The sequence below is a fragment of the Blennius ocellaris genome (genome assembly GCF_963422515.1).
Source record: "Blennius ocellaris genome assembly, chromosome: 23".
Taxonomy (NCBI): Eukaryota; Metazoa; Chordata; class Actinopteri; order Blenniiformes; family Blenniidae; genus Blennius; species Blennius ocellaris.
This window is the reverse complement of record NC_137672.1, coordinates 14243337-14268659: the sequence shown is the minus strand read 5'-3', so window position 1 is coordinate 14268659 and position 25323 is coordinate 14243337. Positions and strand designations below refer to the sequence as shown.

The 25323-nt window shown below is 40.9% G+C and overlaps 1 protein-coding gene across 1 annotated transcript in view; it reads left to right on the top strand.

Moving 5' to 3' along the window:
- pcxb (pyruvate carboxylase b) overlaps positions 1-25323 on the top strand; it is a 303687-nt gene that overhangs the window by 229590 nt on the left and 48774 nt on the right. The window contains exons 15-19 of the mRNA XM_080518797.1: positions 7259-7480; positions 16584-16740; positions 19954-20194; positions 22269-22436; positions 23114-23195. Of these exons, the coding sequence (XP_080374923.1) occupies positions 7259-7480; positions 16584-16740; positions 19954-20194; positions 22269-22436; positions 23114-23195 (870 nt within the window). The remainder of the gene's footprint in view (positions 1-7258; positions 7481-16583; positions 16741-19953; positions 20195-22268; positions 22437-23113; positions 23196-25323) is intronic.

Below are 25323 nucleotides of genomic sequence, written 5' to 3'. Positions count from 1 at the left end.
AGTGACAATGCTGTTTCACCTGTGTTTTTGGTATGTTTAAAGGAATTGGAAAACAAATAACCAGAGTTAAAACAGCCAAAATGGATTAAAACAGCTACAACTTAACTTAGATAGCAAAATGGATTATTGTTGAAAACAATAAAGAAATGTCCATAGTTTTATATAGACTCAAGACCAAATAAGACCTTTTATTTGGTATAAAGTGAATACAAACAGTGGCAGACCTATCTATCTATCTATCTATCTATCTATCTATCTATCTATCTATCTATCTATCTATCTATCTATCTATCTATCTATCTATCTCTCTATCTCTCTATCTCTCTCTCTATCTATCTATCTATCTATCTATCTATCTATCTATCTATCTATCTATCTATCTATCTATCTATCTATCTATCTATCTATCTATCTATCTATCTATCTATCTATCTATCTATCTATCTATCTATCTATCTATCTATCTATCTATCTATCATTGAATTGAATATATACGTAGCTGAATATGACTTGTGTTCACCGTTTTTCGGTGAATGGGAAAAATCACAGTGTAAATAGAAAACTAAAAGGACAACAATGGCATCTTTCATTATTTTATTGATTTGGGCCCGGACCAACACTCCACAGCACAAGTGTGAACACATTTTGTCGGTTGTTGTGGTCGCCGTGCAGCGCTGCTGTTTTGGTCCTGCTCCACTGCGCTCTCAGGTTCATTTGTGTTAAGTGTGCAAACTGGCATGAAATAATGCAGCTGCTCCTTTTGACAGCCACAAAATAGTCAGCTGCATCAATCTGACATGTTTATCAACCTCGCACAATACCCCCAGCATGCCCGGCAAACACACATTTATAACAAAATAATGTGGATAATACGAATCACAATCACGCTTTACTAATCAGATGTGACATCGAACAAAACTGCTCACCGTGGAGTCGAACGACGCACGGTAGTCAGCGGTGTTTGTGTGTCTGCTGACGGAGCGAGCGCTTCTCTGCGCCTACCCGCCACTTGTCTTACTTATGCAAATCTGGTGCTGAAAGCTATCATTGCCTGTCGCTCTTGTGAACAGGAAAGCAAACACATACATACATTTGTGCCGTGACTCACACCGACCGGCTATGCTATAGAGCGCCTCCCTTTGTGTACACACCCCCACTTACCTACTGTAAGCAGCTGATGAGGTGGCTGTATGCAACACAAGCATGCATGGAGGCATACCTAAAGCCTAGTAATGAGATTTGTAATGTGCTTATAACCTTTCTTTCATTCGACGGAGGGATTGAGAGAAGAGAGGGATTAGGTCTGTATTATCACACTGTGGAGAGAGGGATGAAGGGAGTGACGGGGGCATAGGAGGAGAAAGGGGTTATGAAAGGAGAATTGAAAGGGCTCGGGCAGTATATAATCCTTATATACATATATATAGAAAGGAAAAAGCTCGATGGGCATTGTTGGACTGTGCGGAGGTATGGAAAGATAAATTGAAATAGCTGTAGACGAAAGAGAGGATAAATGCTGATTACCAACCAGGACAGGAAAAAGAAACTGATCAGAATGACAACGTCTTACGTATTATGAGTTGAAGAGAGGAAAATCGGTACTAAAAAGACATTTTTGTGGAATTCCCACCACTACGATGAGAGAACGAAAGATACCCATTCCTGGAATTAAGGGCGTCTTGACAGAGTTTGTTAAGTGCTCAGAAGCTATTATTTTCTAATTAGGACTCGTAGTCTGAAACATTCCCTCTGAAGGCTGCTTGATGGTGGTTCATCGATGGTGCAGAAGTACACCTTGTTCCAATTATTCTCTGGATTTATTTAATGGAGGACATCCAGAGGTTAATCACCAGATGCCTCTGAGCGGACTCTTGGAAGAATGACTAATAAAAATGACGGACTACCTTCACCGCCACTGTATTTCCATCCCTTGGCATTAAAGACCAATAATAGCAGGTTATTGCATCCACAAATACGGACTGGGTGGCTTGTTATTTGTTTGGAATCCTTTTATTAACCATCTTCAAACAGAACAAACAGTTTTGTACCTCTTTGATTTTTTTTTCTTTTATCCAACAATTGTTTCGCCCCAAACCTTCTCTTTTAGGGGGCTTTAAAGGAATTTGGCTTCCTGAAACCCAAAGATACTCTGGATTTCTTTCAGGTGTATGCACACCTAAAGTAACTATTTCTTAGTTCTTTTTTGTTTTCTTCAACACTTCCTCTACAGCTCTATGGAAGAAAATGAATACTGTTCTCAAACAATACTGCCAGTCAAAAGTTTAAGCGCACGCTGTATTTTTGCAGCTCCGGCACATCTTGAGGATAAAGGACACCGAGAACTAATTTGTCCTCTCTGTCAACTGATTGAAAGCTTCAACATGCCTGATTTTAATATTTGGCAGTCTCGCTCGGATGTGGGAAGAAACGCTTTTACCTGAATTTTCTGGTTGGCAGGTGTCGGATCACAACAGAGGCAAGGCAGCCTGTTTTTCACTTCGGGTTTATATGGACTCGGCAAGAACACAGCAATTCTTTCTCTGCTACTCGCAGCTTTTTCACGACACACCGTCTGAGCTGACAAATATTGCGTGATTGGTCAGACATTTAGCGTGGGTATTTGTTCATGTGGAAACATGCCACCTGCAGTCGCTCTTGTATATATATATATATATATATATATATATATATATTTCCTCACTGGAGTTTCACACTTGGGTTTCTCAAAAAGTAGAACAGGTCCTGGCCTGAACTATCTTTTTGTTTATCAAGAAAATAGTCTTTATCTTGTTTCATACAGTAGCACGCGGGTCTTCTCTGTCTGTTCGTATTGTTTGTAAAGCAGGAGGAGAAACACTGTGCAGTTACAAGAGGACCAGGGTTGTGAAGTAAATAGAAGGATAGGAGTATTAAGTGCCATCAGCCCGGGAGACGTCGAGTTATCGTAAAAAAGAAGCCGGGTTGTGGGAGTGGAGGTGTTTTCTATGCAAATGAGTGGGTGTGTGTGTGCGCAAGTAGGTCAATTGTCAAGCGCAGCTCCCACCTGAGACTTGTATCTCTTTACAACTTTTTGTTTTGAAGCGCAAGGTGAACATAAATCTGCTCCAGTGCCAGCTGTTTTCTAGTCAACTGTCACATGCATGGGCCATTGTATGCAGAGGCAGTGCAGTCCCAGGGCACCCGCTCTCCTTTTTACTTTGTGTTGAGACACAAGCTTAAAAAAAAAAAAAAAAAAAAACAGCCTGTGTGGTGAAGCCACTGATCTATAGAAGTGCACAGGTATGAGGAATCGGTGGGGGGACGGTGGACAGAAGCGTATATTTTCTGTTTTCCCCCTCCAGTCCTCTGTAATATACCTCCACGGGTCCTGATAAGTTCAAACGTCTGTATCTATACGCTCTATCAGCATGACTTCACAAAGCTCATCTCGCTTCCCCTGTGCTCTGGCGAGCTCATTTTCTACGCCCCGGTGTATGTGTGTGTTGGTATGTGTGAGCAAATCTATATCTGTGTGTTTGTGCATGGAGTTCATTCCGCTCATGCTGGCCTCAGAGACAATTATAGCGGAGATCATTTGTTATCAGGGATGAGGTACAACTATAAAAGGTCAAGAGCAAATACTCAACTGCACGGAGAGAGAGAAAGAGGGAGGAATGGAGTGTTGGAGGACATCTAAGCAGGCAGATAGTGTCTCATTAACTCGTCTAATTGATTGATGATTGCACACGCCGCGGCAAAAATGGATCAAAAACACTGCTTACGATATTTTAATGCCTCAGGTTGTGCTCGTGTGTAATTGAATGCCGTGGAGGAAAGCGTGGAGGATTATTGCAGCTCCACAGGGCGAGGACTCTGCGATGTGCCTCGTGTTTTGTTTCTGAGCTGTAATAAACCGAAAATGCCAGCGTTTGTCTTGGGGATTCCTGGGCTATTTCCATTCCTCCTTGTGGACGCTTTTAGCAGTTGTATTATGTTTCAATACTGGATGTGACATTATGGTCTTGTAAGCTAACCAGAAACATTCATCCAGGACCAGCAGGTTCTCGCAATCGCCCTTCGCGAGTCCTCAGGGAGGGGAGCCTGCAAGTTTTCACAAACACTACTAATGGATTGGACACAGCTCACCTGTTTTTAGTTCATTTACAAGCTTGTTTTTTGTTTTTTGTTCTTTTACTTCCCATAACACGCACTTTCTCCTTGACCGTTTGTGTTAGACCTTTACAACATCGAAGCGGCCCAGAGAAAAGAAGACTTTTGACTTTCCGTGAACGCGGGGCGACACGGCGGTGCTTTGGTTACCAATAAATCTAAGTCAAAGGATACAATCACGCCGCATGCAAATGCATCCCAATTCCGATTTTCTGCTCACAAGTGACCCGTTTCAGATCTGTTCTGTGATGGCGTGAACATTGCAGTTCCGATTTTTACACACCAGAACCAGGCCTCGATCATATGCAAGTCAGATACGCGGCTGATGTTCAGTGTGATCGCCGTCCGAACAGTGGAGCCGTTCATGTGAGTCTGACGTCGCAAATCTGCGTCGGAGGAGGCGGGACTGTCAAAGTGTGTGAGGAAATAAAGATAAGAGACAGGCATGGTAAAAGACATATGCAGTTATTAACCTTTAGAAAAATGGCGAGGTTTTGTGTCTGTTTATCTCGGTCCATATTTACTCATGTCACTCCTTCCACACATGCGGGTCACCTTGGGGTCGTATAACGTTCACACAAGAAATTGGAATTGAGCATCAAGACCTGCAGTGTGAATGTAGCCTAAGTTGAGTTTCCTCTCACAGCTCTAATACAGTACATGCACTTTAGGTTGAGTGATGACTGAATGATCGTGTGCCTGCATGTCTCTTCGGACTGCAGCCTGCCTTCAGGCGTAGTCATCTAGAATTTGCTCCAGACTCCTGCGACCCCAAGGTGGATGATGCAGTTTTGAAGATAGATGACCAGATGGGCTTTCCACTTCTGTCCCCATGAAGGTGACATGAGTGCCTCAGAGACATTAAGGCCTCAAATTAACTGATTTCATTCATTTTCTGATTAGTCCGGTGAAAATTGAAAGTGCACAAAGCAGTATTTACCAACGCCAAGCTTCATATTTGGCTAAAAATTACCCTCTAACACTAAAATGCAGCATATTTATTGCTCTAAGTGTTTGTGAACTTACAATGTTGTTCGGAGTAAAAAAAAAAAAAAGAGTTTCCCATTCATGTTTGAAGTTTAGCTTTAGGAGCTCATCACTTTATTGTTCTGCTCTGGTACATTTTTCATTATGTCAAATGTTTTCAGGTCTAACTTGCAGGAAGTTTACCACCAGGACTTTTATGTTATTTTTCTTAAATCAAGAGTGTGTTTTGGTGCGCTCTTACAGAAATAAGCTGGCTCCGCTGTGTGAAATGTGCAGTCTGGATGGCAAGCGAGTGTTCGATGGCAGCTTGTGAAAATTGTTTCGCCGCAATGCTGACTTTGTAAGTCACATAAAATATGTGCAGTAATGTACTCCCACGCCATCATGGATGCTGCCTTTTGAACTGCGCCCTGATAACAAGCTGCATGGCCCCTCTCATCTTTAGCCTGGAGGACTCAGCATGCATAATTACCAAAAAGAATTTCAAAGGACACTTTTCTACTTCCCTTTAGTCCAACTGGAATGAGGCTGGCCACAGAGAGGGTGGCTGATGTCTTCCAATCAGGTGTATATATGTCTTCTCTGTTGCAATGAAGAAATTTAACTTTTTTGTTTGTTTGTTTGTTTCCACAAAATACAACAATGTTTATCTTTTTGATTAGGAACATCCAGTAGCAGATTTTTTAAGTTGGTCTCTGCAGATAAATTCATTAAATTATTGTATTAGTGCATTACTTTCTGAGCCATCAGCTTTTAGTTTTGAAGCCCTGGTGTCTCTTGTCTTTGTCTAAAGTCACTCCCAAGTCTGTCGGCTTCTATCCAAAAAAATCACAACGTTTTTTTTTGGGGGGCTGCCAGAATTCTGGTCAAGCTCGTGGGAGTGTTTTTGTACTTTCAATAGTTTTATAATATTAGTCATTAATTAGAAGGACTGAAAGTGAATAACAAAGTTAATCCAGCTGGCATCATATATTTTTTATGGCTCCCTCACATCTGTGACTAAACAACATCCATGGATGTGTGTGTAGTAAGAATTACAAAGCCTAAAAACCGGGTGGGATAACTCAATATTTAGACATGTACGAAAAGTACAAACAGCAGCCATCCTGGTACTGGTTCACCTCCAGCTGGCAACGGTGCAGCTTTAAGCTCGCTCAGTTCTTGTTTGACGAAATGATATATTCTGACTTTATATAGAAAACCATCACCGCATGAGTCAGTCAGCCGTAGCATCCATTTTCACGAGCGGTGGGTGGTGTGTCTAATAAGCCAGCCGCCAAGCTTTATTTCTGCATTCGAGATCCTGAGCTGACGGTGATATGAGAACCTTTGATGATCACGTACATCTTATTAGCCGAAGTTGTGACAAACTGACAAGTGTGTTTAACAGCAAGTCAAGTGTAAACGACGTGTAAACACCATCACGTTATCTGATGTCCTGTCAAGCTAATATAAATCATTCTTTATGTCATGTTCACCTGCAATGTGTGAAGGACAGGGGTAAACAGGCAACTGTGCCCCAGTGTTGACAATTTAGCGACTCTGCTGCTTATATTCACAAAGTATTCTGGCCTTCTGACGACTACCAAGAAATCTAGAACTTTTTTCCTGATTCTGCTGAAGTCTGACGTAAGCTTTTTACTCTTCTCACCGAGTGGCTGCTGCTGCAGGACATCTGGACTGCAACTGAATGAGGAGCCGCCGTTGGGTGATCCGAATCCTGGTTACCAGTCAAGGCTGAATATATAGCTCTAAACATATTTAGGGTGTTGTTGTTTTTTGGGGGGGGGGTTTGTGTGTATTTTTTTTACTTATTTTGTCTTCACACTATGATTCCTCTCTTCAACCTTATATATCATTTATAGTCTGTTCGGACAGCCGGTAGCTACTTTTCCCACTGAGAGAACACACATTTTTTTCTGAATCTGTGAGAAGAAACTACAGCTTTAATAGCACACAGACATTAGTGACATTAGATGCATTGATTGGTCATGAAATATGATGAGCTTTTATAGTCTGTGTGGTATTAGGTCTTCCTGTTCTGGTGACTCTCAAATGGATTGGATCACATTTTTTTTTTTTTTAAACCTCATCTTTCCCCTTCTCCATCTTTGACGTTTAGGCGACCCGCCCATTGGTTTCCGAGACGTGTTGCTGCGGGACGGTCCGGAGGGATTCGCCAAGGCCGTCCGTTCCCACAAGGGTCTGCTGCTGATGGACACCACGTTCAGGGACGCTCACCAGTCGCTGCTGGCCACCAGGGTCAGGACCCACGATCTGAAGATGATCTCGCCATTCGTCAGCCACAACTTCAGCAACCTGTACAGCCTGGAGAACTGGGGAGGTGAGGGGTTTTTTCATTTATTTTTTTTTCTATTTTTTTTTGCAGTAAACAAACTTTGATGTCGGTCTTTATACTAACTGACCTGGCTGCTGCCTCCGGCTGTAAGTCTTCTTACCTTTTGCTATCAAAGAGACGCCGAACATAAGTGCCAATAATCAGCACAATGACTCAACTATCACCTTTAATATCTCATCCACCACAGGCAGCCATGTAAAAATTATCGTTCATATTTTCCTTTTTCTTTGAGCTATCTCATTAATTAAATCTCTTTGTATGTGCCTATTATTCTTATTTTGTGTGAACAGCAGCCATGCCTGTGCTTGCCATTCTCCCCCTCTCGTACGTTGCACTCCTTCTGAGTTTTGCTGATTACAGCGATTGCACGCTATTGTTTTTCTTGTTTGAGCTGTGAAAATCATGCGTCATTGAAAACACATTTTTCATCTCGATGCCCATAAGTCAGTCTCCAGTAGGTTCCCTCAATACACAATGATTGTTACCTTTTCCCTGAATAGAGAAAAATCACACGGTATTGAAACTTTTTGAGGCTTGAGCTGTTCGATAGCATCTCCGTATAATATGTAGTTACTGTACTCTTCGACAAAGGATAAAAATGCGGGCGTCACATCGGAACAGCGGACGACACTCCCTGATAAAAGCTCTGTGTGAAGTGGAGCTGTCATAAAATGATTTCAGAGAGTAAATTGAATTTTTCATTGTTCGAACACTTGGGACACGCACATTTGTGGAAGAGATATGCCCAGTGAACCTCTTGAGGTTGAAACGTTTAATTTAATGCTCAATTATGTAGTAAACCACTCTGAGTGATTGTGTTTGCATTATGTTGAGCGCTTTAAGTAGATCACAAGAGCAAATGTAAGAATGAGACTACAAAAGCCTGGTTCTGCTTCAGGTTCTGTTTCACTGGCTCTGCTCACAGTTAGATGCTCGTTAAACAAAGTGAGGGGGGAAAAAATGAAGGCACAGGAGACGGGCAGTCTGTGGGAAGAAAAAAAAAAAGAAGCTGCGTGGTGTTAAAAAAGCCTTTTTGAGATTAAATTCCTCTTGGTAGCAGATCAGTCATTGGAAGGAAAGCAATATATTTCATTACTTTCGGAGAGCACTCTGAGCACATTTCACATTAAGCAATGGCCTTATTTCGTGTCTGAAGAGATAAAAAGGTCATAGCAGAAGTAAATTGTAGAAAAGATGTTTTGATAAAAGGGACTTAAACACTTTTCGGCGATAGTGTGACGCCGTTATGACACCGACCCAAGATAGATGATCTCATGTCGTATCAGCTATGCATGGCCGCTCAACATTTCAAGCAAATGTGAACAGAAACTGTGGAATCTTGTGGTCAAGTCACTCTTTCACTCCGGAGGAAAGAGTTGAATGCGTGCCACTGACTGCCCTCGTCCACCAGTGAGTCATTCTATTCTATGTGGCAGCTCTGAAAGAGGAAAAAGCTTTGATTGAGGCACATAAACATCCGATGTGGATTGCTTCTTCATATTTGATGACTTTAAAGTTACCAGTTTTCAGCCAATGCATGGTGGTGAGTATTATCAGAACTTCCCTTCAACACAAATATGCTTTCTGAAGAGTAAGACATGTCTTTTTATGTTACTGCTAAAAGAGCACAAAGTGAGTTTCCTGATATGTTTTTGTCTCCCTTTCATGTAGTTTAGAACTCAAACTGAAAACTGCATGTTAAACAGGCAGTAAAGCCTGATAGAGAGCTTAATGTTAGGCCATTTTATTGCTGAACATTAGAGATGTTAATTTACTACGAGCCTCTTTTGATCTAAATATGAGTTGTTGTTGTATTTGGATGCGCAAACCACCTTATCATTGAACTGTTTAAAACCAGTGGAAGTGGGGCAGATTTTCATGGAGCTACAACCGTGAAGTTCAAACACTGTGGCCATATCAAATATTCTAATAACTTTCTTATCAAGACTCCAATTTACCACTATAGATTGAAACATACAGTACATTTCAAATGCACGACATGTATTTTCTACTACGAGGGTCCTAATCAATGAGAACAATCATTAAAAACAACTGTTTCTGAAAAGTGTCCAAAGTTAAGTAAAGCCGATTTTCTAATTAACCCAGATGATAAACAACATCTTCACCAATACTTGTTTTTTTATTGTGAAATTTAAGAAAAAATCAGGATGAATAATTTACAGTTGAGTGTTTGAAATAAAACGTATAATGCTAAATGTAATGAAAATGAAAAGCTATTAAATTGACTGATGATGGAAGTGATAAAAACATGATTATCAACACGTCAAATGTCATAATCCTCTCTGACTGATCAGCATTTTCCCTTGCTCAAGGTTTATATAGCCAGTTTTATTCAATACCTTTGCTTGTTGAACACAGTTGGCTTTCTGCCGGTATCACAAAGTGAACTCTACAGTTTCTCTCTGTGTTTGACTTTCACTATGTAGAGGTTAAAACCAGAGCTGAACCAGTTTTGAAAATGTAAGAAAGTGCAGTCATGTTTGCAAATGTAGAATGTGAAAGTAAAGGAGGAAAAAGAAAAAAAAAAGGAAATAAAATGCACAGATGTGAAAACTTCCACTGAAGTACAGTAACAAAGTGAAGTCACCTTTAGCACTTGGGCCTTTGCCACGGTAAAAACTGAGTGGGTACCGCGGAATAATCAGATGTTTAATCTTATTATTGAGAGTTTAAAATGAGGGAACAGTAAATAAATCAGGCTTTGCATCTGCTCTCTGAACTCTTTCAAGTTTTGAGAGTTTTAGTGGGATTTTGACATCTTCAAAGACTCTGATCGCCGCCTCGGGTCTTCATAAGGAAGTGAGGAAAAGTAAATAAATGCAAGTCTGTCTCATCTTTATGAGTGCGGCAGGAGCACCCCATAGAAATGGCATGAAACATGAGACTCCTGGGATAATGATACGGAAATGTGCCGGTGTTATGAGCTGAGAAGTTCAGGATTCATTTGTCTTTCTCACTTAAGCAAAGTTGTGGTTTGAATCACAGGAGGGAAATGCAATATGCTGCTGAAACCTCTTGATGCATCTGTGGCTCCTGCATGATCTGATTTGGAATAAGAGAAAACAGAACTATAGAGTTTATCGCTCATAATTATTTAAGCACTTAAACAAAACCACAAGAGAGGTACTCCCTTGAAACCTGGCTGCTGCACTGTTTTGGGGTGTACAAATGTTCTTCTTTCTGCATATGCTTGATGTTGGTCAGGATTCTCAATGAGGAGCAACAAAGCATTCGGGAAAAGAGAGTGATGCCTCAGTGACGAAGCACTTTGGCAGATAGGTTATTGATGATGATTTGTCTCATCTGCAAGAATAAGGGGTGTTTAATGCCTCTTGTCAGCTGGACGTGCAGCATTTGCTTGTGATCTCTCTGGTCGAGCTTGAAAATTAGGATGTCTTATTATTTCCCGAGAAAATATTTGGTGGCTTTTTGTCACAGCATTGGGGATTTTAAAGGCAAATTTCAAAGATAAAATTGGTGTGCGTATTTTCCAAATTATATATTTATTTTTCTTCATTTTCTTTTTCCTGTCCTTGATAAGAGAGTCGAAACCAAAGCAGCGGAGTGCAAATGTCAAGTTCCAACCTGAATTTGCTCTTTGCTAATAGATCTGAAACGGCTCATACCTGAGACTGTTGATGCCTCCTGCTTTAAGGCTTTTGGTCACAGCAGTCCGGAGGTGGTCCAATTCCTTATTGCCTTCATTCAAAATGCAAACACTGTTTGCAATTCCACATGGGCCAAAAAGTAGTAGGCAGATTCCCTGCAGTTGGTTTTTCTTACTTTTACAGTTCAAATGTGGGGATACTGAAAGTTTCTGTTTGCATGGCAGCAGATGTAAAAGTCCGAATGACTGTGATATTTAAAGAGCAGGAAGTAATTACTAAGTCTATGGAGGTACAGAGATAATTGGAGTACTTGAGATCAGCATTGTGGATAATTTCTGAGTTGAAAAGCAAAAGTGATGAAGAAAGCAAAAGGAGCAGCTATATGCCCGTAGATCGATATGGACAAGATGTTAGTGAGCAGATCTCCTAATGCAGGAAGTGACTAACATTACTTATCTAACTGATCAACCATGGAGTGTGGAAGACGTCAGAACACCTGTCTCTTCCTGCGCCAGGTCTTTATGAATTTAATTAATGAATTATTGTTGCTATTGCAACTCTGATGTGCGGTTCATAAGCTCTTGGTGAGTTCTGACCTGGTACAACACTGATAAGAATCTTAGCAAGGCTTGTAGTTGTTGACATTGTTTTTTTTTTAGTTATGGAAGTTCTGTCACATCTTGTGTCATATCTTTCTGAAAGCAACATAACATGAAGGATATGTGGAGAGAGGAGTGGTAAGGTCAAGCAGCAAGGCTTCAGGAGGGTCTCTGTCCAAATCATTAAACACAACATTAGCAAAATCCCCACCCAAAAAATAAACAAAAAAAAATAAAAACACACGAGTCAACGAAACAGAATTCTTAACTATAACTAAATAAACAGGAATGCCTTGATGTCAGACCTTCTCTCAGAACTGTTGGCGGCGTTTCCAACTCTTCAGAAATAAAATGAGCTATTGGCGGTCCTAAACATCTTAAGTGGCGACATGATGTAATGAATTAATTTGCATGATTCCCTTTCAAATGCATTGGAAACTATGTAAGAGAGGAATAAATAAACTCACAACAGACAAAAAAAAAGAAGAGTCAAATCCCCACAAGTCTTCACCCGCCTGTCAGCAGTGAAGGAGAACGCAGTGGCTTCACACTTGCGTGATTCATTTTCAGTCTGGAGATGAAGTGGACGTCACAGCTCGGAGGGACTGGAGCAACGGCCACTTTCTGGCCTCCCTTTTTCTTTGAGAAGAACAAAACCCGTAGTATCTCCATCAGAGTCACTAAATGTCTTAAATTACACCAAGAGAAGTTGTTAGATTTGTTGCAAATAGTTTTTTTGAAAGTCACAAAAATGGTGTGAAAAGTTGTTAAATATAGCGACAAATGCACAAAGTTGGCAACAGTGGTGTTTGGTGACAGCCCAGCTGTGCTTGTACCAGAAAGTACAACAGCTATCACCACAAAATGTATTATTATAGTAATCATAAAAAACTCACCACAATTATTCAAAGTCCCAGCATGAAAAGCAGTTCACTTCAAAAAACCGTCCCTTTTAACGACATACTGTTATTTTGTCTCCCCCGGACTCGGACGGAATCAGATTTGACTGTTCATTTTGGCTATTCAATAATTCTGTCCTATAATATTTCTATACTACATTTACTACATGAAGCAACACCTTATTTTAACTGGAACTCCAGATGGACATTGGAGAGACGATCAGGGCAACATTGAAATTAATATAAACAAGTTATATTAGGGCAGATTAGGATCCTTCATTCATAGAAACTCTTCATGTAATTAACATACAAAATAGGTTGGACAATCGCATGAACAAATAAAATGTACTTTTGGCAAAACATCTGATGTAGCTTAATTGCATATTTTACCTGCAGACCTGGCAACCCTCTTTGCCACGTTTCATTTTTTTTTTTTCAGCGACTGACAACTACCACCCACCCTGATAAACAGAAACAAAACACTCATTACAAACATTACAACCGCAGATTTAATAACCTGTATGAATACAAAGCAAAGAAAATGAAAATGATGTTTTATTGCATTTTATTTTTTAAGAAGAAGCAAAAACAGAAACATAAATGTGAGCCTGTATTTTCAACAAGTCGCATTTAAAGCCTCGGCTTTACAGCTAAGAGCTTTAGTAACATTTAAATGATAAAACGAACAGCATTACGTAGAATGATAGTTTCTGGGAAAGAAAAAAAGAAGGTTTTTCTCCAAGAGACAGACAAAACTCAGTAGGACACTAGATCTTCAGGTAAAACAGCCCAGTGTGCTTCTTTCTTCTTTTTTTTTTTTACAAGGAGTGCTGTAATATTTTACAGTTCATCTGTAGCTTTCAGCACAATGGACCGTATCTGTTTCCCCATTGTTGATTCACTCTGGTTTTAAAAACGCATAAGCCCCCAGATTCACCAGTTACCAGCTCTCGCCCCATATTGATTTGTCTCGTGAAACACAAATTAGAACTACCCCGCTGTAAAAGTTGGGCTGGCGCACACACACACACACACACACACACACACACACACACACACACACCATCCCACAGTGACGGTGTGCAACAATACCTTTTAAACAGTTCCTCATAAATCACTTAATGACCACAGGAGGAAGAGGATTGGAATTCCCCACACAAAGCACTTTTATTAGAGCAATCTGAGACACAAGATATTACACTAGTGTGTGCGCCAATCACTTAAAGCCAAAATAAATCACTAAAGGGAAACAACCATGTGGATATTGAAAATGGGTACCCTGACACATTGTCCCTATGCAAGATTTTTTTTTAAATTTTTTTCTCACACAGCATGGTCTTAGATAGGGAATATTGCTTTCACATGTTTCGGCTGCTTAGAGGCAGAATGAATCATTGAAGAGATTAAGCCTGTGAAAGCCCTCGGAGGATTAAGTCCCTTCCTGATATAGCGTTCCTCCCCACACCGTGGAAGATACAGTAAAACGAACTGGGTCACATAATGTATCAATAGGGTTCTCCATATCTGTTTCACACTCTGCAAATTTATCAGATGGAAGAGCTTTGGGTTGGTAATTGCCGCATGTGCGTCTTTTCCGTCCAAGTGGTTGTGCAATCAGTGTCTTCCAGCACTTTTTCCATGTTTTATGGAACGCGAGCAGCCTCTTAGGGGAAAAACTCCCAACAGCACCACGGTAGGTTGGCACAGCCAGAGCAGCAAAGACGAATCTCGGATGACATAAAAATTGATCTGGCCAGAAAAATTGCCTGATGCATCAGAGCTATAATTGCACACTTAGGCAAAAAATGCTGAGACATGTGTGTTTGTGTAACTCAACGATTCAAATTGTAGGTGCTAATCACTTTTATGCATGACGCACCTTCCTTTTTTTTTTCGCTGAAGAGCGTGAGATAGAAGTTAAGTTCGCAGAAGTTTTTAGTGTGGAGTTGGCCGATATCATAGATTATATCCAAGACCGGGTCTGGCTTTTTCTCTTCAGACATGCTGAAAGGTCATCCACTCTTTTTTTCTCGGCCAGGCATGGCTGTTTTACTGCATTTCATTCAGGCAAAACATGATACAGAATGATGCTGCAAGGCCTTTAACTTACAGTCAGAGAAGCGATCGCGCAACATCAATCCGTGGTGCCCTTGACGGGTTACTTTTGAACTGATTTAAAGACTAACTTTTTTTTTTTTTTTTTCTCAAAAGACTTGCATTCTCGCTCTGGCTTCTGCTTGTACCTCTGTGGTGGATGCCTCACATCCTCCAGGAGAATCCACACTTTACAGTTCCCAAATCTTGACTTGTCACTTAAGGTGACTGAGCCTTTGCTGCGCCGGCCTCTCAGCTGTGATCTCCGATAAAGTCTGCATCTTCCTGTAAACCTTGCTTTCATCTCGTGACTTTTTACCTCACTGACGCTGAATCATTACTCAGCGGGGAGTGTTTCCTCTCGGAACACACCTCCATGTTTTCCAGAAATAGTTTAAAGAGAATCCAACAGCAGTTTTTCATCTTAAAAAGGGCTGTTGTACCTCCTTATACCTCCAAAGCGGAGCTTAGTTTTACCTGCTCAGTTTTTAGTCAACCGTCCTATATATATATATAGGTCATGCCTTGCTTTTTATACTACCCCGCGTTGGAAACAAAAGGGACATCATCATGACACTATGGCCAAACTTTTCTTATTCGTTATTTTTGTGCTGGTCGGGATTGTACTTTTTTTTTCTCTCTCTCTCTCGTCTTCATTCTGACATTTGATTTCGAAAGGTACCGTCTGGATTAAAACATCAATATCGTTGGAATCGGAATCAGCAGGGTGTTATTTATTATTTTGTGCATTTGTAGTGCATACTAATAGAGAACTGTATGCACGCATAGAATATTAAAGCTTCCGTTCCGCACAACAGTTTGTCCCAAAGACTCATTTATCTCGTTGAATACTTTGCCGCCAGTCTTGGGCATCGTACAAAGCCCTTGTTTCCCTCCCTCCATCTGATTTATTTCCACTCACATTCGCGGCAGATTGGAGGCTGACGCTCGTTCCAAAAAAGCGGCAGCCTGCAGCCGGGCCCAGGCCTGATGTCCTGCATGTGGGACCAGCTGCCAGTCTTCATTTGCCCTATCAAATTATTAGATTCTGCTGCCCCAGATGCATTCCTCTCTCAGCATCATGTTTTGATATCGCGCGTGCTTCGGATGAGTAGCACTAACACGGTCGACGGCAAGTAGGATTGCCTCGAGTCATTTTTGCCCGAAAGCAGTGGTTTCAGAGATCCCTGTCGGGTGCCAAGAAATCCAAATCCGAGGAAGAAAAAGGACATTGAAAAAGACGTTGTGGGTTTTTCCAGAGCATTCCGACTGCTCGCTGAGTGGTGAACAAGCAGCTGTGCTTAGTATTCTCTCCCTCTCCAAACGTATGAGTGCTCAGAAAATGAAATTTAATGATGACAGTGTTGGATCAGCAGAATACCACTGGAGGCTTCAATATTTCTGGCTGATATGATAAATGGGTATGAGAATCGCTAATCTACTCCCCCAGAAAAGGAAATGAGAGATTGCTATCACTCTTTTTTTCTCTCTCTCCCTTGCCCCTTTCCACTCCAACATTGCTTAGATTTTTCTGAAGTGACTTTAAAAAAAGAAATGATCAAAGTGTTAGAATAAACAATGAATCTGCGACCATCATCAGATAGTTTATGCAAGCATCCATTATTGCATCTTATATGTGTGTGTGAGAAAGAGAGAGCGAGAGAGAGAGAGGGAAAGAGAGAGAGAGAGAGAGCTCTGTTTATGGATGAAGAGACAGATATGAAATATTTTGGGATTTTTAAATTGAGATCAAAGTCAGGATGACGGATGAGTCCAGAGATGAAAGCTGAAAGAAACTGCAACATAAGTGTGTTTCTGTGTGTGTATATTTATTTGTGTGTGTGTGTGTGTGTGTGTGTGTGTGTAGGTGCTACCTTTGACGTGGCCATGCGATTCCTGTCAGAGTGTCCGTGGAAAAGGCTGCAGGAGCTGAGAGCTTTGATCCCCAATGTCCCTTTCCAGATGCTGCTGAGAGGGGCCAACGCTGTGGGCTACACCAACTACCCCGACAACGCCGTCTTCAAGTGAGTCACAGGAAGACGCCCTCGCGTGTACACAATCCATCCCGCAGCATTTCATCGTAATTCACTTCCGGAACAATCAAATGATTAGGAGTCTCGCTGTGAAAATTTGCATCTGATTGTTTTTTTGTTTTTTTGTTTTTTTTAATCCTCATCATCTCCAATAATCCAATAATAAATAAAATGACACGCATAGGAAGAACTATTCATCTGTAATCACACGGGCATTCACTATATTGTCTGTGTGGAGTAAATATTTCAGGCTAATAGGGTTCAGTATACTGAATATATTGATTGACATTTTCTTTTTCAGTCTCTTTTGCTGAGAAATGTGACTTTGAACAAGGTTTTACTGAAGCCAGTTGTCGATCATCCTGCTTCATTTTGTCACTGTTGTATTATTTAGCAAATAATGTCCTTGCACTGGGTCGTTTCCATGGAAACTACAATGAGTGACCATCCACTTCATAATATTTTTTTATGTCCATATATTTTATGGCATTGAGGGTTTTGTCAAAGGATGAAATTAAAGTGTATTGCTATCTGTGTATTATTATGCATCAATATCATGCAAATCTATGAAAAAACATTCAACTGTATCTAAGATAACAGATGAAAATGTAATCTCAAAACAGTTCTCTTACTTAGGGTACATGATGTACTAATATAATCTCTGACAGACTATTTAATAATTAATTAAGTTTTTAATTATTGTAGGTGCACTCTCTTTTTAAAAGAGCAATGTCTAATATTTGTGTTTACTGTAAAACTAATATACCCTTCCCCAGCAAAAACAAAATAAGAATCTGGATAATACAAAATAACAGTCGTGATGTTTTTGCCTAAGACAATTGTGTGACGTGCTGCTGGTCTGTCCAACAGATTTTCAACTCGTCTCAGCCAACATGGTCTTGCAATTCAGGTTGGCCCCACAAGAGGGTGCATTGAGTAACTCACACTGTGGTTTTAGTAATCAGGTTTAAATCATAGAAAGCTTTAAGCTGACAGACTGGTGCTTTAGTGACTCAACTCTGAACCACGATGTACCACGACATGATCAACAAATGTAGGTTGTTCCTCCTTTAAAATAAATATGTGCTACAGACTTACTGTTCTTCAATACAACAGTTCTATTGCAGTCATCAACATCAAAAGTGTTTTTACACAATTTGCCAGGAAAAAAAAAAAAAAAGCTTTGTGGCTCTTACATAATAAGAAGAGTGTGGGCACTGTACCTAAATCAGTGAATCTGTCAGGTCCACCCACACCTTTATATTAAAATTACTTTCTTAGACCACAATATCAAGCCAGCCATAAACACCATCATTTAAAAAAAAAAGGATTTTCTTTCTTTAAATGTGCTAGAAAACACATATACACATCACATACATGTTTTTTTCTTATATATATATATCCGTTTAGCCCTACTGAACCAGTCAATGCACTTGTTGACATTTAGATTTTAGTTATTTATCACATGTCTTTACAAAATCTAGTCTCGGCACTCAGCGTGAAGCTGTCCATTACAGTTCTTTTCTCCAGTAATGAATACGTTGTACAGTAGCAATCCGCAAACCACACAACTCGCACATATTTAATCAGGTCAATTGGTTGATGTGCTCCTCTTATCATGCACAACGAGTTCCACATCACCGGTACAGATGTATGGAACAAATGCCCCTTGGGCTATAAATACTTCAGGCCTTACATTCATGCATACATGCACACCTCATAGCTCTTTTCCAAATGGCTTCACACGCTACGTTGATGAGGTGGATGACACACGTATATTAAAAAAAGAATCAGTTGCGCACACACAACCCCCGGACAAAAAACCATCCTACAAATGCACACACACACATGTTCTCTCACCTCAACCAAATTGGAAATGACTAGTTTATATTTAATCACTGATATAGTGGCTCCATTGTACTACCTCACCATTGCATCATGTGCTGATTTGTTTTCCCCACTTCTGTATATCCATTATTTGTCCACGCTTGCATCCATCTCGTTGCATTGTAAATTTTTTCCTCCTTTTTAACTCCCTCCCTCTCTCTAAGGAATTGTTGGGTTTTTCGCTGCACGAATCCCTTGAAATGACTGTGTTGTATTTTGGCACTATACGAATGGAATCAAGTCGAATCCCTACTGCTGTTCATCTTCTCCTCTCTGTCTCCCATCGAGGGGGCGCCATCAGAAATGTGCACATCATTGTGATTAATGGCTTTGATCTGTCGTCCCCCTCCATCCCTGTCACTCCCTCAACCCTCAGCGTTTTCGGCGTGCGGCTTGCAGCCAAGTGACCCAAGCGTCTTCATTAACCAAATCAAATCAAAGTGTAATTTAATATCATCGAGTTGATTTAAAGTGCATTTTGCAGGGTCGGAGTACAGTTTGTACAGAGAGGGTTGGAGCTCTCTTAAAATATCTAAACTGCCTGGAGGAATGAGAGGGCCATATGAACCCTAATGAGAATTTCTTGTCACTTCATGAAGTTTTTTGTCCCCCCCCAAAAAATCCCTCAACCTCCTGAATTGCATGAATCATGTTCACTTGAGCTCAGAGCGGGTTATATAGGGGAGCGCAGTGTTTCTGATTAGGTGTCATATTGCCTATAAACGAGAGCAACATCCATTGCGCTGCATAACTTAAGTATTGTTCACGCAGACATTGCAATGGAAAGCATCTCGTGGCACAAATATATAGACACACATTAAGTGTCTGATTAACAAAAGCTCTCAATGTGTGCAAATATTGCATTCACAGCACTACAGCGACACTGAATACTCAGCCCAGTTATCAAAAAAACTGATTAAGATACTGAAGCCTAGGCAATAATAGAAGGGATTTACCACTGGCAGCTTGGATAATGAGGTGTGTATACATTCTCTCCAATGATTGTGGGCTTGCGCAAGCTGTGTAAGCTCACTCTTCATGAAAATGTCGAAGAAGAAAAAAAAAATTTGTTTACTCAGGTACGGCAATATTTAGGAGTGATGATATGGAGATGGGTATAAACAGCTTATCCCAACCCATTTGAAGTGCACTGTGCATGAAGACAAACTCATTATGCATATGAGAGTGAGACTATGATAATCTGACGGTGTACAGTTGGGTCTTGACAGCGCCCATATCCCCGATTTGCACGTTATTCGGAACGGCTACCGCAGGTGGTGTTTGAGTACCACATTTCTCCCCCCCCCCCCCCTCCAGGTTCTGTGAGGTGGCCAAGGAGAACGGCATGGACATCTTCCGCGTGTTCGACTCCCTGAACTACGTGCCCAACATGCTGCTGGGTATGGAGGCCGCTGGCGCCGCCGGCGGCGTAGTCGAGGCTGCCATCTCGTACACGGGGGACGTCTCTGACCCCATGAGGCAGAAGTACTCCCTGGACTATTACCTGAAACTGGCAGACGAGCTCGTCAAAGCCGGAACCCACATTCTCTGCATCAAGGTGAGAAAAATACACATAAATAAAATAATAAAGTCGCATCCAGGATCCAAGTGTTGCTCTAAAAGCTGTTCCTCGCTGCATAGACCTCTGCAGCAGGCCAACTTATATCCTTGTGTGAAAAATCTAAAGATTCTGGCTCTTTGTTTTGTTTCTGCCTGGAAATCCCTGCCAACCTGACACAAAACCAGCAGAAAAGAGTGTGGAAGTACTCTTATATTCAGTCTCAGGGAGAATTCTTGTATGCAGTATAAGCAACATTTGCTCTTTATTCTGCTATAAAACTATTTTGACCTATCCTACTTCTTTTTTTTTTTTTTTTTAAACATGTGAGCATGTGGGTTTTTGTTTTATCTACCTTAAAGACACACTTTGCAATATGAACTTTTGTAAAACTCGACCGACAGATTGTGAGGAAAACAAATATCTTCTGTTATGTGTCGTGCTTTAAATGCAGCTTTTGATGTTAGCAAGCTAACCAACCAGCCTCTGTCTATATTGAGGTGTGTTTGACGGCATCTTGTACGGCAATATTATACATTAGGTGACTATATTGTCAAGCCTCAATCAGCAAAGCCAATAAGAAGCACTTGCTACCGACGTTCATCGTTTCAATAGTAAGCACAGCAGAGACTGAAGCTGAAATACAGCGTCTTTACTACTTTATCCAATGTAGGGTCACTATAGCTAAGGCTGATACCAGCTGACACCGTGGACAGGTCAACAGTCCATGACAGGTCAAACACAGAGAGACAGACAATATATTTAAAGTCCTGTCATACCAGGATGGTCTGGGGACTCCGTTCCAATGGGAGAGGAATGGTGAAAAGTTTCGCACCTTCATTTATTTCAGTTCACTTTCCCATCATCCCCCACTCCACCTAACTTTACACTTGGTACAATGCAGTCAGACAACTATCGTTCTCCAGTGGCGGTGTGCTTTACGCCACTGCATCAGACACTTGGCGTCGTGCTTGGTGATGTGCGACGTAGATGAAGCTGCTCGGCCAGGAAAAGCCTCCCTGAAGCTCTATGCACTGTTCTTGAGCTCATCTGAATGTGACTTGAAGTCTGGAGGCTTGTAGCTAATGTAAAGTGGAATACAAATGAAATGTATTATAATAATAATAATAATCAGGGATCTTCAGGCTGTGAGGCAAAAGCACAACCCAGCCCTCCGCTGTGCTGCATAAGAGATTACATTTCTTCAATCTTACAAATCGTTTCTTTAAATGCATGGTTACCTGAGCTGCAACAATCACCACCTGTATGGGTTTGGGATACAAACCGACCTGTAAGTCTGTTTGTTTTTTTTTTTTTTTTTTTTAATCCTGCTACACTGGTACTCTTATTTCTAAAATGAGCAAAATGTTAGCTGATAATTATTCATACTACACATAGATCAATGAAACTGGGTTTTCCAATAACTAATTTCACTGATGTATTGTGTCGATGTACAACACTTTTAAACACAAAACAAATTAATTGGATTGCAATTTGAGCAATAAAGGGGCACAGGTCAATCAGGAACAGCACAGTGTGTTCAACTGGCTTCAATTAAGGTGCCTTGTTTACTTGAAGCTCCTATCTGAACGAATAGACTGATAATGCTCGCAATGAATTAGTTTCTTTGTTCAGGCATGACGGGATATTTTCAGACGTGAAAAGATAAAACTCCCCCTCTTTTACATTACTATGAATAAACAGCAATGGCGTTTATATGGAAGGCTCTAAAACAGTACTCGCAAAGATTTTATTCGGAATTTATAACGACAGTGAGGAGATTTTAAGAAGCTTTGTCTAAAATGTATGTTTAGACCTTTAATGATTTATATGATGATTGCCACAATAGTACAACTGTTCTTTTTTTTCCATCAGAAAATTGTGTTTTTAATCATTATCCTATTTTTTTACAGTGATTACTGTCTGCTAAAAAGAATCCGTAATAATACTACTTTTGTAACACATCCACAGTAACATTAATTTATATTGACATCAGGTTTTGTTCCGTTTGAACATTTTCAGAAGGTCCCTCCCTTCATCTCATGTCTGTGTCCTTTCCTCTGCCCCTCACCAGGACATGGCCGGCCTCCTGAAGCCAGAGTCCAGCAAGCTTCTGATCGGTGCTCTGAGAGACCGTTTCCCAGATGTGCCCATCCATGTGCACACCCATGACACAGCTGGAGCCGGTGTCGCTGCCATGCTGGCCTGTGCTGAAGCCGGAGCAGATGTGGTTGATGTAGCAGTGAGTATTTGTTATGTTTACCTCGCAGCCAAAGTGCGAGTTGCCAATTTCTTTCTTTTTTTTTCCCTCAAAAATCATGTCAAGGTCATCACAGAAGTCCTCCTGTGTGGCCCGTACCGACCCCTGTTATTATCGCAAGGCGTCGGTCCACCTGCCAGTGATCCCAACAACATGAACAAACATTAATTTACTCGCAGTTGCTGCACTTTGCATAATGAAATGTCACTGAAACTGAGATGGAACAATTGCTGAAGCCAGGAACATTTCACTTACTGTGCTCACTCACGCATGCTGCCAGCATGAACAGTTTCATTAAAACATTTGGCTGCTATTTCCTGTCTTGTGCGGTTCGGTTCTCTGTGAGACTGTATGAAATTCACAGCAGAGCGTCTACAACTGGTCAGGCTTTGAATCATTGCTTTATTTAGTTGCATCCACACGTAATATAACACGCTGAGGTACATCCAGCTATAGTATGTAACAGTGGCAAGAAAAAGGTAGAATGACTGTTTGTGTAGTTTTAGGGGAAACAGATTGTGTATGTCATCAAGAGGAGCCAGTTGAGGTGCTTCTTGCATCTGGAAATTGTGAAATTTCAAATTCACAGTCGGTTCCCTGAAAGTGTGCGTCACGTTTTGCACTTTTACCCAAAATTCACATTGATCACCTCTCTCCAGGTCGACTCTATGGCTGGAATGACATCTCAGCCAAGCATGGGAGCCATCGTCGCTTGTGCGAAGGGGACGAAGCTCGACACCGGTAAGTGATCAATCCAAGAGCCGGGCGGCACCACCAAGGTTTAGGAAGTATCAAGTGATCTCATCTCGGAAATCATTTGTAATGGATCCATTAGAGTTCACACTGGCCATTGGAGCATAAGTCAAGTTATTTCTTCATTCCAATCAGTTTTAATTGAGTAAACTCAATTATAAAGAACAGATTGGAAGGAACACGAGCAAGCAAGTTTAAATTTCCACATCAGGCTTTCATAGTAGTGGCTAATGAGACGGAGAATCTCTCTGATCACCAGTCCTGCGCAGAAATCATTTTTGAGTGTCTTTCCGAGAGTCTGCTACTTTACATGAGGGAAGAAAATCAATCAACGTTTCGATAAATGACAGCCCACGTCAGTAATTATGGCCCCGAGTCAGAAGGAGCTCCACATTCTGCTCACTGATAATGTGCACCGCCAATTATCAAAGATGGGAAAAAGAGCCAGAGACCAGGAAAAGAGAGAACGGCACTGTGATCAATAAAAAATGCTGATAAACAAAGCATGTTTGATCCATATAGTACACAGCAGAAGATGGCAAATATTAACACAATAAACGAATGCTTAAGATCTCACCTGCTGGTGACATTAAAACAGTGGTTGTAGCCGTGAGTGAAACCGTCTACTTTATTAAATTATGACAAAAAAAGAAAAAAAAGTGACACCTGCAGTGCAGAACTGTCCCCTCTTTACTTTGCACAATGAGCAGCAAGCTCAGGAGCTCTTAGGGGTTAAAGCCTCTCCAGGGCACACTTGACATGATTGTTGGTTACTCATTTGTTTTCCCCAACAACATCTTGCCAGGTCCGATCGGAGATGCTTTATGCACAAGCCCCCACAGACCACTCTGGACCACCACAGCTTCATTTTTATCTTCTCAGGAGGTCATATGATAAGTGGAGGGATAGATTTATAATGCGCTTGCTCCCCTTTGGGTCCGTTGTTGGCCATTGTGCTCCGCACAACGTAATTTTTATGGGCTGGGGAAAAGGTGGAGCTCCTCCATCACCACTGATATCTGATGGGGCTCAGCGACCTCCCGCCTCCCACGGCGAAGAGTGTAAAGTGGGAAATATATTAAAAGAGCTGGTTGTAAAACTGCTGTTTAAAAATTGAAGGAACATAAAACAGGCTAAAGGAATTAAATCTGATGTTGAGTTTGCTGCTTAGTTATGTAGCGTAATGCTATTGGGAAAACTGATTCGGCTCCGCTAACTAGATCTGATAGCTCATTTCCATTACTCAGAACCACGAGAAGCCCTGCTAATTTTGTTTACGCTCCATTCACACTACTCGGCTAATGCACTATCTGGGCTCCAGTGCAGGATTTTAGTAACGCTATAAGCACTTCTCCACTGTGTGGCCGCTAAATACAGATAAGGTCTTCAATGGCCAGCTCCATACGCTCCCAAGTCCCCATCGTTATGCTTTGAGGAGCCAGAGTCTCCTGTTTCGAGTTGACATTATTACCCATCAGCTCGATTAAAAAAAAAAAAAAAATACTAATGCAATAATTATTTTTGACCCAGAGTGCATCGTTTTGAGTCGTGCTCAACTTTACATCAGTAGTAATTGGTACAAGAAGAGATGAGACGCAAAAAACATGTATAGACGCTGCAAGTATGAAAAAAATTAATTTAATACATGTACAAGAACCTTCGACACGACTTGACAGGAAGCAATTTGAGATGTAAGCAGAAGTGAGGATGATGAATTAGAGATGATAAAGTGACGAGCAGATATCAGAGGCCCAACAAACTTGTTTATTGTGACAGGCGATCAAGAGTTAATTACGTGAATTTCACTCTATAAATGAGGTTACAACCATAACTTTGCCCTGTTTTTAAAAAAATAATTAGTTGAGGTGAGGTTTTTCATGTGTTTTCATTCATTCCTACACAAAACCAACGTAGCTGAATTATACTTTAATGTGATCAATGATCCATTATCTTTTTCCTCTGCACTACAAGTTTAGATCTAATCATAAAGAAGCATTTTAACTAAATGTGAAAGGTATTATATCGTAGTTTCATTGAAGGTATTTGCCAATGATGTTCAAATGTAAAACTTTATTTTCCTGCTTCACATAAACTGTGAAAATAAGGAAATGGGGGG